At 34.1% G+C, this 17,866-nt stretch overlaps 1 protein-coding gene across 1 annotated transcript; it reads left to right on the forward strand.

The window, feature by feature from the left end:
* The first annotated feature begins 10,878 nt into the window (after window positions 1-10,878).
* LOC127118147 (uncharacterized) lies at window positions 10,879-13,026 on the forward strand. The gene is made up of 2 exons (XM_051048296.1): window positions 10,879-11,223; window positions 11,801-13,026. Exon 2 carries the CDS (start codon window positions 11,802-11,804, stop codon window positions 12,933-12,935), a length of 1,134 nt encoding a protein of 377 aa, XP_050904253.1. The 5' UTR covers window positions 10,879-11,223; window position 11,801; the 3' UTR covers window positions 12,936-13,026.
* The last annotated feature ends 4,840 nt before the right edge of the window (window positions 13,027-17,866 follow it).

Below are 17,866 nucleotides of genomic sequence, written 5' to 3' on the forward strand. Positions count from 1 at the left end.
TGTATAGGTTCGGCCTAACCACCTAGCCTACGTCCTCTCCTTAAGAAATTCTACTTGAATGTTCCACTATATGATTTATCTTTTCATAGGATATGGCCACAAACTTTTTTACAAACAAACTTTGAATTTTCTATTGAATTTCCTCCAAACCAAACACGAGATTTTATATCACGCTAATCTCGAACCAAATGAGAGCTTTTATACCAGACACATCTCATGAACCAAATGGATATATTTATCAACAATCTCACAAACCAAAAAAAAATATGTTTTAACAGGTGAAATTCACAAATCAAACAAAAACTATTTCACTTGGTTTAACTTAGAATCAAACAACGAAACCTCATAAGAGATATTACAAAAAATGTCCCAACACAAAACCCAAACACCTGACAAGTAAATTTCACTCTCAAACCACTAAGGCAAAAGTGAAGAAGAAATAAAGAAAGAGAAGAGAATAGAGTATTTGGCGAAAATATGATAATACAATGGTCTAGAAGGGGGGGTTGAATAGGCCTCCTTAAAATTTTTACTGATTAAAAATTGTTTATTTCAAAAGGTCAGAGTTTGAAAAGAGTTCGTGTGATGGAAAAATATGCACACAAAATATATACATTTGGACGAAATATACATAACACTCAATCAGTATACAAAATTGAAAATAAACAAAACAAACAACCAAAATCAATCAATATATTTATTGAATTACAATCATTTTACACGAGTTGTGTAAACGAATAATTTCTATACAAAACAAAATATACTATCATTGTCTTAAGGTTTAATCAACAACAAGAACAATTCAAAGTCCCAATCTAACTAAACCAGCAATTATGAATGAAATTGCTATTAATGAAAAAAAAAACTAACCACATGTGATTCTATGAAAGTGATAAACCTAAACATGTAATTATACAGAAAACTAAAAGGCAGGGATAAAGAAGATTGCAATAGGATTTATATTGGTTCAAGACTTTCGTCCTCGCTTGCGCCTAATCTAGTATGTCATTGTTGCATATTAAAAAATGATTGTTCTTCCACTATGATTTTGATAAATTTATACAAATTTGTCTTGTACAATCACAATAAAAAAAATTCTAAAAATAGAAACCTTCGATTTGAATCCATGTTGACTTGTATGTGGTATTTAACACTGAGCTCTTGCGAAATATTCCCTCGAAATTGAGTTAAATATTCCATCTCCAAGAATGGTGCTTCATGTCTCTGTTATGTAGTTATCTTTGGTTGGTTATACCGGTATCTCGAATCTTGGATTGTCTGAAGATGAGAAAAACACGACTTTCTCTACATGTTTCCACACTACTCTATCAAAGTAATTCAGGAGAGAATAACCACATTCTTTTCCGTTGGCTTTGTCAATCCCAATCACAATTACAAACACGAACGTAAACCCTTGAAATCCTCAAGAAATATTCAAAGAAAATGTTAATCACAATAATGATCATCCTCACAATCTCACCCTAAAATGAGTGCTAGATCCAAACGATAATGGTTGATGCAAGAGGTTGAAGATGAAGATATTTCGTATAAAAATTCAAAACAAGATTCAAAAATCTTTTGAAAGATGAGAGAAAAAGCGTGTTGTGAATTCTAAATCAAAAGTGGATGTGTATGGTTTCTACATTGTGAAAAATGATTTGAGAAAAAGGTTTATATATGTTTAGAGATTTAGCACAAAAATGAGAGAGAATTGTTATTTGATTTGAGCCATAAGAAAAGGGTACGAGACGAGTTAAGAGATCAAATGATTTGAATCAAGATCCAAGAACCAATAAAAAATGACCCAATGATTCGAGTCAAGTTTTTGTTATTCGATTCAAGAAAACCTCTAATTCGAATAATAACACATAACCAAAACCCAAAAATTGTTATATGTGTTTAATTCGAGTAACACAGTTTGTGATTCAAATCAAATCTCTTTGATTCGAGTCATGTACTGCTGTGATTTAAATCACACAAACAAAAGTAAGTCACACTTTTCAGAAATGTGTTTGATTCGAGTCAAGATATCTAGGATTTGAATCATGACTTCATAGAAGCAATACCTGGCTATTATGTATCTTTGATTAGAATTATGTAAGCTTGTGATTCGAATCACACTTTCAGAAAATTAATTTTTGTAAGAATCATTCTCAAAAGTGGTACTTGATTCAAAATTGACATGACTTGAACCATTATTAAATGTGGATCTTGATTCAAGACTTTGACAATTTGACTAGAAGCATATTGCTCAGACTACAATTAACTAGTTTGATTTATGCATGTGTAAAAGATGGATTAAGAACTCAATCATAAGATGTGAAATCATCGAAATAGACTCAATAATGATAAAATCTAAATCTAAATCTAAATGACAAGCAACAAAACATAAACCCTAGGAGGCAGAGATAACTTTAGTCTCCCTATTTTTGGTTGCTTGGCAAACTTGTAACTTTTTCCATTGAAATTGAGTTGACTTTAAGCACAAGCAAAGTGGGATGAGTGATTTCCTCCATTTTCTTGTGCCCCCCTAAAACATTTCATAATATCACGAACAACATAAAATGCATAAATAAAATATAGACACACATTAAAACATCTCCCCCTTTGATAAGATCAAAACGAGATAAGCACTAATGAGACTAAACGCAAAATAACCAACAATACATAATATAATCCAGAGAAACAAAAACAAAGCTAAATTGCAAAGAATGATATACATCAAATAATTATATATCTCATATATATATATATATATATATATATATATATATATATATATATATATATATATATATATATATATATATATATATATATATATATATATATATATATATATATATATATATATGTATATATATATGTATATATATATATATATATATATATATATATATATATATATATATATATATATATATATATATATATATATATATATATATATATGTGTGTGTGTGTGTGTGTGAAGAAAGACATGCCAAATTCAACAAATATGTGCAATATGACATGAAACAAATTCGTAACAAATTTATACATGATCAAGATATATATGAATAAAAGATTAAATAATGCATGAAAAAAAATCAAAGATGCTCGAAATATGCATCTTCACTTCTTCCTCTTTGGCTAAGGTACACATTGAAGAGTATACAGTTTCTTGAGAGCTCCACATGCAGCAGTTGTCTTTGGACCTAACTCCCCTCATGATTACTTCATTTTCCTTGTTAGTAATCAGACATTCAGTTCTGGTGAAGTTTACATTCAGACCTTGATCACACAGTTGACTGATGCTTATAAGATTAGCAGTTAATCCCTTAACAAGTAGAACATTGTCAAGGTCAGGAACTCCAGGGCAGTCCAGCTTACCCATTCCCTTGATTTCACCCTTTGCACCATCACCAAAGGTAACATAACTCATGGCATGACGGTGAAGTTCAGTTAGCAGATTTTTGTTCCCAGTCATATGTCTGGAGCAACCACTGTCAAAATACCAATCTTCTTTGGCTGAAACTCTGAAGGAAGTGTGAGCTATTAGACTTGTAACCTTTGTCTTAGGAACCCAATTTTTGTTGACAGTCTTGTGATGCTTGGATCTTGATTGGTATTGAGACTGAACAGGGCTAGGATAACCATATAACTTATAACAGAAGGGCTTCAGGTGACCAAATTTTCCACAGTATTGGCATCTCCATTTTTGATGTTTCCCTTTATACTGTTGTGACATCTGATGTGACATCTCAGGTTTGCTTTTAACATGGATGCACTTAGGTTTGGATTTTGGTTTGCAACCAGTGTAACTGCACTCAGCCTTGAATCCAATGCCTGATTTGTTTCCTGTTATTTGGCCAGTCTGGAGAATCTTGTCTAAGATGGCAGATCCATTGTTAAGCATTCTTACATACTTAGTCATCTCAGCTAGTTTGGAATTCAAGAGTACAGCTTCAGTCTTCAATTCTGAGATGGTTTCCACATACTCTTCCTTTTCATTTTCCAGTTGAGCTATTACTTTCTTCTGGCTTTCAACTTGTCTGCACACTCCTGCACTTTTGTGGCACAACTCTTTGTAGGTAGTGGCCAGCTCTTCAAAGGTTCTTTCATTATCTATTGACTCTTCCTCCGACCCCCATCTTCCTGTCAATGCAGTCACATGGTTTGTTGTTTCTTCTGTTTCACTTCCATCAGACCAAGAGGCAACAAGACTCTTCTTTTGTTTCTTGAGGTAGGTCCCACATTCAATTTTAATATGACCATACCCATTACACTCATAGCACTGAACTTCTTTGGGCTTTTCTTCAAACTTTGTTCTCTTCCCAAAGTTGTTGGATTTACTGATGTCAGATGAGATGTTCTTGACATTGCCCTTTGCTCTAACATCTACCTTTTTCATCAGTCTGTTGAACTGTCTTCCCAGCATTTCTATCTCCTTTTCCAGATCTTCATCAATATCTTGACCATCTTCCTCATCTTCCTCTTCAGTGTTTGACATGAATGCTATGCTCTTGGCTTTCTTTTCAGCTCCATCACATATTCCCATCTCAAATGTTTGGAGGGATCCAATTAGCTCATAAACTCTCATATTTGAGATGTCTTGAGATTCTTCTATGGCTGTTACTTTCATAGCAAATCTCTTGGGGAGTGATATGAGTATTTTTCTTACTAACTTTTCATCTGACATCTTCTCTCCCAAAGCTCCAGAGGCATTAGCAATTTCAAGGATACTCATGTGAAATTCATGAATGTTTTCATCTTCTCTCATCCTTAAGTTTTCAAACTTGGAGGTGAGCAGCTGAAGCCTAGACATCTTTACCCTAGAGGTGCCTTCATGAGTGGTCTTGAGAATGTCCCAAGCATCTTTGGCCACTTCACAGTTGTTTACCAACCTGAAAATATTCTTGTCTACCCCATTAAATATGGCATTCAATGCTTTAGAATTTCCAAGGGCTAGATCATCCTCCTCCTTGGACCATTGTTCTTCAAGCTTCTTCTCGGTAGTGGCTTCTCCTTCTTTAGTTATTACAGGATGCACCCAGCCTGTCAACACAGCTTTCCAAGCCTTGTTATCAAGAGATTTTAGAAATGCTACCATTCGAGGTTTCCAATAGTCATAGTTAGAACCATCCAAAATTGGTGGCCTGTGGACAGATCCTCCATCTCTATCCATTGTACCCGAAAGTTTAGTCCCTAGATCTCAGCCAGAAACAGAGCAGGATGCCTGCTCTAATACCAATTGAAATTCTGGTATCAGATATAAGATGTCGAAGATAATGTCACGACACTAATATCTGCTAACACAAATAGGATAAAGATACAGAATGGTAAAGCAAATCACACAAGCAATTGTTAACCCAGTTCGGTGCAACTCACGTACGTCTGGGGGCTACTAAGCCAGGAAGGAAATTCACTATAATAGAATCAGTTCAAAGACTCTCCGTACACTTCAACAAGTTACAGTCTTTCTCACCTAATCTCTACCCGTGCAATTTCTACCTAAGCACTCTTAGATATGAGAACCCACTCACTTCCCTACAATCGCACCTGTGATCTTAAACAACAATCCCTTGAGAAAAGAAAACACTTTTCAATAACACACTCTTGATTTTACTTCACAGTTTCAATCAAGAAGACACACTCTTGATCTTGCTTAACAGCTTTGATAAAAAAGACACACACTTGATCTTGCTTCACAGCTTTGATCAAGTAGACACACACTCTTGCTTAACAGCTTTAGAGTGACAAATTACAACCACAAATCAGTCCAATTCAACCATCAAAAGATGACTTGAATGGCTTACAAGTCTCACGACTAAACAAGACACAAACCCTAACTCTCTCTCTATATTTCGCTCAGTATTGGTTGTATTCTAAAACAGGTTTTCTAAGTCCCTTTTTATAGAAGCTTTCAGCTGGGCTTGGACATCTTGAAAACCCTAAATCTATTTTCCAATTAAATCTTTTCATAGCAGCTGGTTAGATCTCCTTGGAAAATAAGTAAATCAGGTTGTAATCCATGATTGAATGCGCCAGCTAATCAGATCTTCAATCATACATAGATTGCCATTAATTGTGCAATCACAAAACACCAGACATTCATACTGAATGTTCTGTGTACAGGATGTCATGACATCGGGTCTGACATCCTGGAAAAATCCTGCATAATTCCATAATTCCTTTTATAGCTTCCAGCAGGTACAAAAAGACACCAGGTGTCATGACATCGTGTATGACATCCTGATACAGTCTTGCATAATTATGTTTTTCATTTCAATTCCAGCAGGAACACAATATCAGAAGCCATGGCATTGTATATGGCATTCTGAAACAATCCTGCATGATTATGTTCTTGAACTCCAGCAGGTACATATGATATCTTATGTTAAGACATCACACATAACATCTTGTGAACTCTCTTTGTTTTACCAAAATTGCTGCCAACACTTAGAACCAACAATAACTATAACGTAAATAGAATAAAGATATGAGATATATGGGATATCGGTATGTAATACATCAAACTTCGGGGATTCGATAGATAGTTGGTGTAATCTTCTTGGTTAAAATATTCTTTAGTAGAAATTATTTATAGATAGGACTTAGTCTCACACTCTCTTTTTTGTTGACTCTGACCATACTCCTAAACCAGAATGTTTGGCTCTCGCGGTCTCATTTTGAATTTAAAAGTAATTTTTGAATATAAATAAAGTCTAATTAATCCTAAAGCGCTCTCGCTGTGTTTAGGGTTAATGCCTAGTTTCAGCTATCTAGTTAAAATCTCAAACTCTCGTTCTTGTTGACCGTAACCTTAGTTTGTTTTGTACTTTGGTACGAAAAGCTGTTTGATTAAAATAAGAAACTAAAACCGGAAAAATAAGTTTTATAAAAACTAACACCGATTATTTATTGAATCCCGTTGTTTCAACGATCTTTGCATACCGATACCTAAGGGTTTAGCCGGACATGGATCCAGTAACAGACATGGTATTTGGGAAATTAAACATGAAATAAGGCATAGATTAATAAAACAGTAATCAAAATAAAATCTGGATTGCGAATTAAGAACTGGAACTGAATCTTGATTCTTCGATTAAAATAATTCTGGCAGGCTTTGGCAATGAATAATGCTTACAATTGAATCCCAAATATGTAAATAATAAACCGCAATAGTCCCCGATATGGAGAAACTATCACTTTTACAAAGTAAGAAAACTGCCTAGAAAACTAAAAGAAAATAAATGCTGGAAAAATAATCGTCGCTTGAAAACTGGAAAGAAGAGAGAGTCCCTGCGAGTCTGAGAGATCCCTTTTTATATATTTTCCATATTCCCTACTTTGTAGCAAGGTGGGTGCATTCGTGGCTATAAAGGTGGAGAAAATGGTGGAAGACTAGGTTGTGGCGGTTGCCACAACCCTAGCCTTTGAAAGAGTGGCAAGCGCCACCTTTTTAGGAACTGAACGCCACTTCTTAAGGCTTGGTGGCGGGAACCACCTACTCCTTGGGCCAATGTGGCGGGCGCCACACTCCCTAATAATGGGCACCACAAACGCATTTGCTTTGGTAGCCCATTATCTCTATAAAAGCTCCATTTTCTTCTCTTTTTCTTTCCTTTTTCTTTCTTTTTTGCTATTTTCCATTTTGCTTGCGGTAAACCTTTTAATCGATAAATACCTGCAATAAACATAAGATATTGCATAATAATAAGCATTAATCAAGTAAAAAGCAATGCATATGGAGCCAAAAATACGATACGTTTTCGCGTTATCAAACTCCCCCATACTTAAACCTTTGCTTGTCCTCAAGGAAATGCCGCGTACATGAATAAAAAAGTTTTGTAAAATACTTGCAGCATATATTATCAAGACTCGTAGAAAACACAATTGCATTCGGATACTCATTCTAGTCTATAAACTTTACTTTGGTTCAAAGTTGTATTAACAGGTACTCACTTCCACACTAAGGATATCGTTGGAACACATAGTCGCACTGTTGCAACCATAAGTCTCCCTCCTATACAAACCAATCCGAATCATGTTGTCATACCTAAGTCTACCTTACTAAACCTTCTTTTTATCCTTTTTCATTCTAGCGCAATCACATTAAGCCCGTTATCCTTTCACATTCATAGCAAGATAGTCTGTTAGTGACTATGATCTCATCATTATTTATTTCTTTCTTTTTCGCACTTTGGCTCAACTAACAGTTGAAGATGGTTATATCGTTGGGCTAAATGATCGGGTGATGGTCACCTAACTTAGAAGCAACAACATTTTTCACACATTTCGTAATCTTTTCTTCTTTTAAACCTGAAATCATACACTTATTTGCATCGACTTCTTGCGTAGTGTGTGCTTAGGATGGTGCTGACTGCTAGATAAACTACTTAAGGAATATTAAAGGATAGAATTTAAGGCTATGGCATGACAAGTACTCAAATCGATCTTATACTTGGGAGATTTAAGGTGTTAAAACAATACCGATCTTATAAAGTTTTTCCAAATCTCTACAATTCAACCTCTGTTTTATTTATAGGTTAGAACTTTCAAAAGGTGTATGGTATCTCTAAGTCTAGATTTTTGCGAAAATTTTGTATGGCTTAAGTAAATAGGAGAATTAGTAAATAACGGAAACCACGCATAAAGACTCGATATCACATTGATATTTAACTCGACTAACACGTTAACAAAAATTAAAATAACCAAACAAAAAATAAAATAACTAAAGGAAATAACAATAATTTAAATCTAACTAGAAAGCGGTAAATAAAAAGCGGTAAAGTTTCCTCCCCCATACTTAAATCTTGCATTGTCCCCAATGCAACGACATAAGATAAGAAAGAAAGATAGAACCTGGGTATCCTGCTACTGGCGCCTTCTGCCACGTGTACGTGCACGTCCACCGCTTCCTGGCTGGTGAGGTGACGTGTAGTTTTGGAGATCTTCCACACGCATTATCAATGTTGCCATTTCATCGATCAATCCAGGCATGTCCTGTTCGATTCTGAAGGCGTAGCCGTGCTGATCATGCTGCATTTGGCGAAGGATTTTCATCATTTCAGTTTACTGAGCTTCCATGTTTTGGATTTGTAGGTCGCATTGAGCGTCTAGTTCGCTACGTTGCAGCAGTTCAACATAGATCTCATCAAGAGTGGCTGGTGTCACATTTCTTCTTCTGGATCTTTGACTAGAAGATGTACCTGCAACATTTTCAAAGGACATGTGTGTGGTGTGTGGGTCAGTAGCGGAAGCAGTTTGCTTCGGAATGTGATCCTCATCGATGTCCCCGCCAGCAGCTACATTCTCAGGAATGTGCGCGGGGACTTAGTTAGGCACTAGATCATTAGTATAACAATAGTTATTCGGGTTGCGCACATCTATGCAATTTGGATTTGGGATGATAAAATCTTATAACACATTATTAGCAATTATTAAATTAAATTTACCGTCACTCATTCGTTTTACTAGTTTTTTATGTTATATTTTATTTATAGTAATTTAAATAAATTTATTAATTAATTTATAATTTTTTAAATAAAGTAATTAATTCACTTAGGATCATTATAACACTTTAACTTTAATGATATTCAAATATTTTTATAACATTATTATATAAGGAAAGTAGTTGTTCCGGAAGATATTACTATGCCTTAATATTTGTATATGTGAAAAATCTATATTGAAAGATATTTGCTTAATCATTTTCAAATATTTGTATATGTGGAAATATTACATTTATATTTTAAATATAAATAAAATTTTGTTTTGTTATTAAAAATAAAAATAAAAATTGTTAAATAATTTTGTTTTTCCGATATTTTTTATTCTCATTATATTTTAGAAACAAATATACGTATCAATAATAATGTGAATTCACCTGAATTTAAACCCGAATTCGTATAAATTGATAGGATATTACATTTTTTTTTATAGAGGATATTAATAACACATAAGTATTCCTAAGAACACACAAAATTGGATGAATGGACAGGTCTTGTTTGCTTTGGTGGCGTGTGCAAGAATTGGCAATCAGTAGCAAACCTTAACCATCAAGATCTGAGTTTTTCCCATTATAGAATTGCCATTATAAATACCATGAAAGTATTTAAAAGTATTAATTACCATTAAATACCATTATAGAATTACCATTATAAATACCATTAATATTTTAAATACCATTAAAGTATTTAAAATATTAAAAAAAAAAAAAACAACTTCTTCATTGCCTCGTCACTTTAAGTGACGAGCTCACACTGTGTAAAATTCATTTTCATCCCCTCGTCACTTCAAGTGACGAGCCCTAACTGAAAAAGGGGGTAGATTGGGAAATAATTTTCAGACTGAGACATATGGGAATAAAATTTCAGTACTAATGCAGGCAGGAAAAAAATCTCAAGATCAACATTTGAGAATGGGGCAGCTTTACTTTCTCTTGTGACAGAATAAGAGAACAGATTTTGAAAGCTGACAAGTTAAACAGTTACAGGTCTCATAAGATAGCAGTGGTTAACAACATTCTGGCATTCAAACGTTAAATCACAATTACGTCTAATATTCATTTTAAAGTTGCTATCAAAATAAAAATTCATAATTCACTAAAATCATCTCCAACATCACTTCTGACGTCATCTATGATGCCACCTTCAAATAGAATACCTCTACAAAAGCCGTTTGATTGAAAAGGAATATTGAGATGGAAAATGCAGTAAGGTATTGACAAAAAAGCAATATAAAATACATAAAAAAATAATAACACACGAATTTTACGTGTGATATTAATAATTAGAGGAAGAATGTCGACATTATCTTAATTTTCTCTAAATTATTATAAATAGATTTATTTTATTTTTCTTTATGGAAAAAAGGAATTAGTTTATGGTGTGGCAACATTTAAAAAGATCATATAGTACTAGAGACATGTTCTTAAAACAAACCTCCACCAATTTTGAACAACCGCATCACTATTGCTTCGCTTTTTTTCATTCAAATAATAGGATATCACTTATATGATCCGTGATTATTGCAGCATTATTTGATTCATTCAAATAGCAGGATATCACGTATCAGAATAAATGGAAATAATATTCAAAATATATGAGATTAATTGGAGCCATCTTTTCTTTCTTTTTGCGTCCTAGATTTTGAAAGCTCAAAAGTATAAATAAGAGGAATTCACAACAAACAAGTATAGAAGTTAGCAGTGTTGAACAACATTCTGGCATTGAAGAGGTAAATCACATTTACTATCAATTCTTTTTATATTTTATTCATCCTATCATGAAATCCTTCTTCTGTGTGTTAGCATCTTTAGCATGGTTTTAAATCGCGGCTGCGTGCGGGTGTTGCAGATGCTGCTAATACGGTTGCTGTGATGCAAATTACAGTTATTGCAGTATGAAATACTTTTATACTCGCACCAAATATAAAATTATATAAAAATGAATAGGACTTCTTGTTACAGCAGTGATGCGGTCCTATGCAGCGGTGATGCGGTGCAGTGCGGTGATGATTCCATGTAATTTCATTTCACACCACAATTGCGGTGTGTTGTCATTGCGGTGCCGTCCGCATCCGCAATATTGCGGCCTCAGCAAGTGATGTGCAATTTAAAACCATGTTCTTTAGTCACTAAATCATACTTTTATATTTTACACTGTTTACCAATAACGAATATATATTCTGCCAAATTAGATTGAAAATTCCTATTGGATGACATTATAGAATTTACATTATCAGAGCAGTATAATTAAACCTTTATTTATACATGATAAGTATTTACTTTGATTTTTAAAGCTCATTTGTTTAGAATGGAGCGCGATTGGGCAAATTTAGAAGCGCTTGCACTCGGATTGATTTTAGATAAATTGGAAAGGGTTGATCAAATCTGGTTTGGTGCTGTGTGCAAGAATTGGCTATCAGTTGCAAAGCTTAACCATCAAAATCAAGAGTTGAGAAATAATGTATTACCCATGCTTATGATCCCAAAAACAAACCTATCTTTGTATGGCATTTCATCCAACATAACGTATGAATTTCAATTTCCAATTCCTTCTTATGATAACTGTTGTGGATGTAGCCATGGATGGATTACAACAATCCATACAAAATACCATGCATACTCTGATATGGATATAGTCATAACTATGTTTAATCCTTTTAAGACTGTTTCTCCTATTACTCTTCCACCTCTCAGAACATGTATTGATTATTATGACGCACTATTGCCCAAGGTTACTCTTTCTGCTGACCCTATAACAAGCCCAAATGATTACGTAGTTGCAGTAATCTATACAAAGTGGAGTCGTCTTTCAATTTTAAAATCGGGGCAAACCAGTTGGACTTGTATCGGCTATTGCGATTTTACGGATGTCATAGTTTTGGGAGATTTCTTATATGTTTTGACTCAAAAAAAAAGTCTATTATCCTTCAATCTTAGTTACTTAGATGACCCCGATCGCGCAAAGACGATAAGTCCAAGTCCAGCTCCTGGTATTCGGTTTCATGAAGATTTGAAATGTTATCTTGTCAAGTCATTAGAGGGAGATTTATGGCTGGTGAGAAAGTTTTTGAGTGACTCCGATCATAATGGATTGATAAAATTTGAAGTGTACAGGTTTGAATTCGAATTTCAAAGGAGAAAGGTTCAAAGGAGAAAGGTTAAGCAAATGGTGAAACTTGAAAGTCTCGGAGACAATGTTTTATTCGTAGGAGAATGCGATTCGATTTCTGCATCAGCTTCTCATTTCTCTGGTAGTTTGAAACAAGATTCTATCTATTATATTAACAAGGTTAAACATTATACGCCATTTCATGAGTACTGTGAACCATTCAATGTGGAAATATATAATGTAAAAGATGGAAGCATTTGTCATCAGGATCCAGAATATTCTTTTGTCAAACATATGCCTACTCCTTTCTGGGTTTTGATGCCTCTTCAATGAGAATAGTAGGTTTAACATTTTCTGGTATTTTATTCAATGACATAGTTTTCCATGTTTCTTCATTGTTGTAATTATATTGATATTTAAAACTTGCAAAGCATCATGCTGATTTCAGCCTCTTTGAAAAGATCTGTGAGTTATTGAAGCACCATGCAGCTAAAAGAAACAGATAATATATAAAAATAAATGCAAGTTTTTATACAATTCTACAAAGTGTTTGTAAATGACGACAAACTTTTGTCTAAGGTTCATTCGAATGCAACACTACTTAAAGACATGTATATCCCTTGGATTGATGTTGTATGAAAGATCGAGTACCTAGAGTGGGGAAACTGCAAAGAGAATTTGGAATTATGGACCAACGAATTTTATATGGTTAAGTTAAATCAAGCTACATAGCACTACCTTGCGGTCTCTCATTGAACACCAAAATTTTATTCATCAAATGCATATGTGGAGGAAAACATTGTCTGGATATAGTTTTCTTCATTGGAAAAGTGATTACAAATACAAAAAGGAGGTGAATTGTGTTGCATTGAAAAATAATGTCAAATTAAAAGTCTTTGATAAAAAGAATTCTTTAAAACAATTTTGTGAAGAATAGGCGGTGGAATAAATAAAAAAGATAAATTCATTGTTAAAAAGATATTTCTACACAAAGGAAATAATGAAAATAAGGAGAGATAATGGATAAGAAAAATACACCAGAGATTTATAGGTTCGGTCTAACCACCTAGCCTACGTCCCCTCCTCAAGAAATTCTTCTTGAATGTTCCACTATATGAGTTATCTTTTTATAGGTTATCCCCACGAACTTTTTTACAAACAAACTTCGAGTTTTTCATTGGATATCCTCCAAACCAAACACAAGATTTTATATCATGCTAATCTCGAACCAAATGAGAGCTTTTATAGACACATCTCATGAATCAAATGGATATATTTACCAACAATCTCACAAACCAAATGAAATCTTTTATAACAGGCGAGACTCACAAACCAAACAAGAGCTTTTTCACTTGATTTAACTTAGAATCAAACAACGAAATCTCATAAGAGATATTACAAAAAATGTCCCAACACAAAAACCAAACACCTGACAAGTAAATTTCACTCTCAAACCACTAAGGCAAAAGTGAAGAAGAAATAAAGAAAGAGAAGAGAGTATTTGGCGAGAATATGATAATACAATGGTCTAGAAGGGGGGTTGAACATACCTCCTTAAAAATTTGAAAAATTGTTTATTTCAAAAGGCCAGAGTTTGAAAAGAGTTCGTATGATGGAAAAATATGCACACAAAATATATACATTTGGACGAAATATATATAGCACTCAATCGGTATACAAAATTGAAAATAAACAAAACAAACAACCAAAATCAATAAATAGATTTATTGAATTACAATCGTTTTACATGAGTTGTGTAAACGAATAATTTCTGTACAACACATAATATACTATCATTGTCTTAAGGTTTAATCAACAACAAGAACAATTCAAAGTCCCAATCTAACTAAACCAGCAGTTATGAATGAAATTGCTATTAATGAAAAAAACCCTAACCACATGTGATTCTATGAAAGTGATAAATCTAAACATGTAATTATACAGAAAACTAAAAGACAGGGATAAAGAAGATTGCAATAGGATTTATATTGGTTCAAGGCTTTCGTCCTCGCTTGCGCCTAATCTAGTATGCCATTATTGCATATTGAAAAATGATTGTTCTTCCACTATGATTATGATAAATTTATACAGATTTGTTTTGTACAATCATAATTAAAAAAATGCTAAAAGTATAAACCTTCAATTTGAATCCATGTTGACTTGTATGTGGTATTTAACACTGAGCTCTTGCGAAATATTCCATAGAAATTGAGTTAAATCTTCCATCTCCAAGAATGGTGCTCCATGTCTCTGTTATGTAGCAATCTTTGGTTGGTTATACCGGTATCTCGAATCTTGGATTGTTTGAAGATTAGAAAAACACCAACTTTCTCTACATGTTTCCACACTACTCTATCAAAGTAATTCAGGTGAGAATAACCTCATTCTTTTCCGTTTGATTGTCAATCCCAATCACAATTACAAACACGGATGCAAACCCTTGAATTTATTCCATAGTCTTGTTTCTTTCTATAGCCTCAAGTTCTTCCTGCATCTTCAGACACACTTTCTTATTGATAGCTTATTCAGTACTTACTGGTTCAGAGTCTACCAACTAGGCACGATGATTGACTTCCCCTTCAGAGTCTATCTCAGTATCTTGCAACATGTTAAATTCTGCAAATCTCTATGGTATTTATCTGATTCTTTGTGGTCTTTGAACTTGTTAAAAATCTTCTTCAGATGCTGAAACTGTATTAGATGTTGAACTATCTTTAGAGTCTGGTCCACCTTCAGATTATGTTTGGATTGATGGAACATAACGGAGCGGAGCGGAATGGAACATGATGAAGTGGAACGGAGCGGAGCGGAATGAAATATAAATCCCACTCCATTGTTTGGTTATTTTATTGAAAATATTTCACTCCATCACATACACCCCAAATTGGATGGAACAAAAAATAGAGATTTGGATGGAATGGGTTCCATCATGTTCCATTCAATTCCATCCATTATTTGTAAATCCAAACGATGGAATCTTATTAGTTACCACTCCATTCCATTCCATTCCATCCCATACCACCAATCCAAACATACCCTCAAAGGCATGACCACCTTTAGAGGCATGATTACCACTAGAGTCATGATCATCATTAGAATCTGGATCCAAATTAGATTCATCTTCAGAGTCAGATTCAGTATCAGAGTCACTTTCAGACTCTGACACATCTTTAGACTCAGAATCTCCTTCAGAGGCAGATTCCTCTTATGAGTTTGAAAATGTCTTTAGAAGTTAACTCAGGCGTTAACACTACAACAAAGTTGTATTGAGACTTGTTCCAATCCCATGCTTCTAAATATTTTACAATGACATCTCTATTGAATTCAACTTTGTTAGTGACTAGACAATGGAGCTTATAAGCACCTGTACTGTGGTACCCTACAAGAAACATGACTCTGCTTCTGTCATCCAATTTCCTTCTCTTAGCATATGGGACATATTTATAACAAACAAAATCAAAAACCTTTAGATGGATAACCCTTTGCTTATCTCCACTCCACTTCTTAAGAGGAATAATTTCCTTAAGCTTCTTAGTTGGACATCTGTTGAGCAAATATGTTGTAGTAATAACAACCTCACCCCACAATGTGTGAGGAAACTTTCTCATTTATCATGCTCCTTGTCATATCAAGCAAAGTTCTGTTTCTTATTTTAGCAAGACCATTATGCTGAGGAGTGCATGGAGCAATGACCTCATGTTCAATTACATTATCCTCACATAACCTTATGAACTCTATAGAACTGTACTCACCTCCACCATCAATTCTGATAATTTTCAGCTTTCGACCATTCTATTTTTCAACCTTCACCTTAAAATTCTAAAACTCAGCAAACACCTAATGCTTAAACTTAATGAGTGTTACCCATGTCATTCTTGTGAACTCATCCATAAATGACACAAAGTAATTATTTCCTCCAAGTGAAGGTACTTCAAATGGTCCACATACATCAGAATTCACTACTCCTAAAGCATGTTTTGCTCTTGGAGCCACTTCTGATGCAAATGGCAATATAGGTTTCTTACCTTTCATGTCTATCTCACATGACTTCTTAGGATTCACAATCTTAGGAATGCCATGCACCAGCTTCTTAGAACTTAGATGCTCTAAGATTTTGAAGTTCAAATAACCCAATCTCTTGTGCCACAACTCAATGTCATCTTTAGTACCTTCTGCACTAACACACTTAGTTTCAGTTGTTTCCAGATTCATGATCGGGAAAATATCAAATGTACTATTTTGCCAATGTAGTAATAATAGGGACGTTTCCCAAATATCGATCTCGAGGACTGCGCAGTAATATTAATTTAAATTGTGATTCAATTAAACAAAAACAGTAGTTTGAAGGTTTAGAATAAATCCACATTCTAATTGAATTAGACAAAATACAACTTTTACACAAATGATAAAATTATGCCAAGGACGGTGTGTGATTATCTCCTGTAATGACCTTGAATGTATATCTCCTTAACCAGTTCAAATATGCAATTACCAGATCTTAAAATTGTTTCCTCCTAAAACCTTAGAGGGAAACCTTTGGTCATTCATTCTAATTTCTAAGTCCTTAGGGAATTATGATGAAACCAAGTCTTTTGAAATAACAATATATAACCAATAATCATAGGGTATCCCTAGTCATAGGTGCTATCTACTACAATTTAATTATGCAAAAACCTTAACAATTGCAATCCTACAACTTGTTAACCATATAACAATCCTTATTTTTCTGATAATGAAAGCGTTAAAAACATTGCACAATGAAATTGAATAACAAACATAAAATTGAGGGAATTACAAATTCAGAGTCATTACACAATCAAATCAGGGACACCCCCTGGCATTGGGGGGTTTATCCGCTCATATTATTCAAAGAAAATACAACATTTAAATTAGACATTACAAGAATAAGAGGATTCCGTTGATCTTCAATCGCACCCGCTCTTGAAGGACCCCCGTTCTCCGAAACTCTTAATTGTTCTAATCTCAATCGTACCAATTCTTTGTCGTGCAAAAAGTCTCGTTCTCTTTCTCCAAAAGTACCCTAAATAGTCACTAACCAATTATTCGATGTAGAAAATACCCAAAATTCTCTCCGGGATCAGCAATTCCAAAAATCCGATAAAATTAGAAGATGAGGCGTCCAAGCCAACACTGGCCGTGTCAAGCAACACGATCGACCGTGTTGGCTTACTGCTTGCTAGCTTCCCAACACGCCCATGCTAGGCCTGCTGTTACGGGTCGTTTAGCTGACACGGGCACCCGTG

The sequence above is a fragment of the Lathyrus oleraceus genome, chromosome 2, assembly GCF_024323335.1.
Source record: "Lathyrus oleraceus cultivar Zhongwan6 chromosome 2, CAAS_Psat_ZW6_1.0, whole genome shotgun sequence".
NCBI classification, from domain to species: Eukaryota; Viridiplantae; Streptophyta; class Magnoliopsida; order Fabales; family Fabaceae; genus Lathyrus; species Lathyrus oleraceus.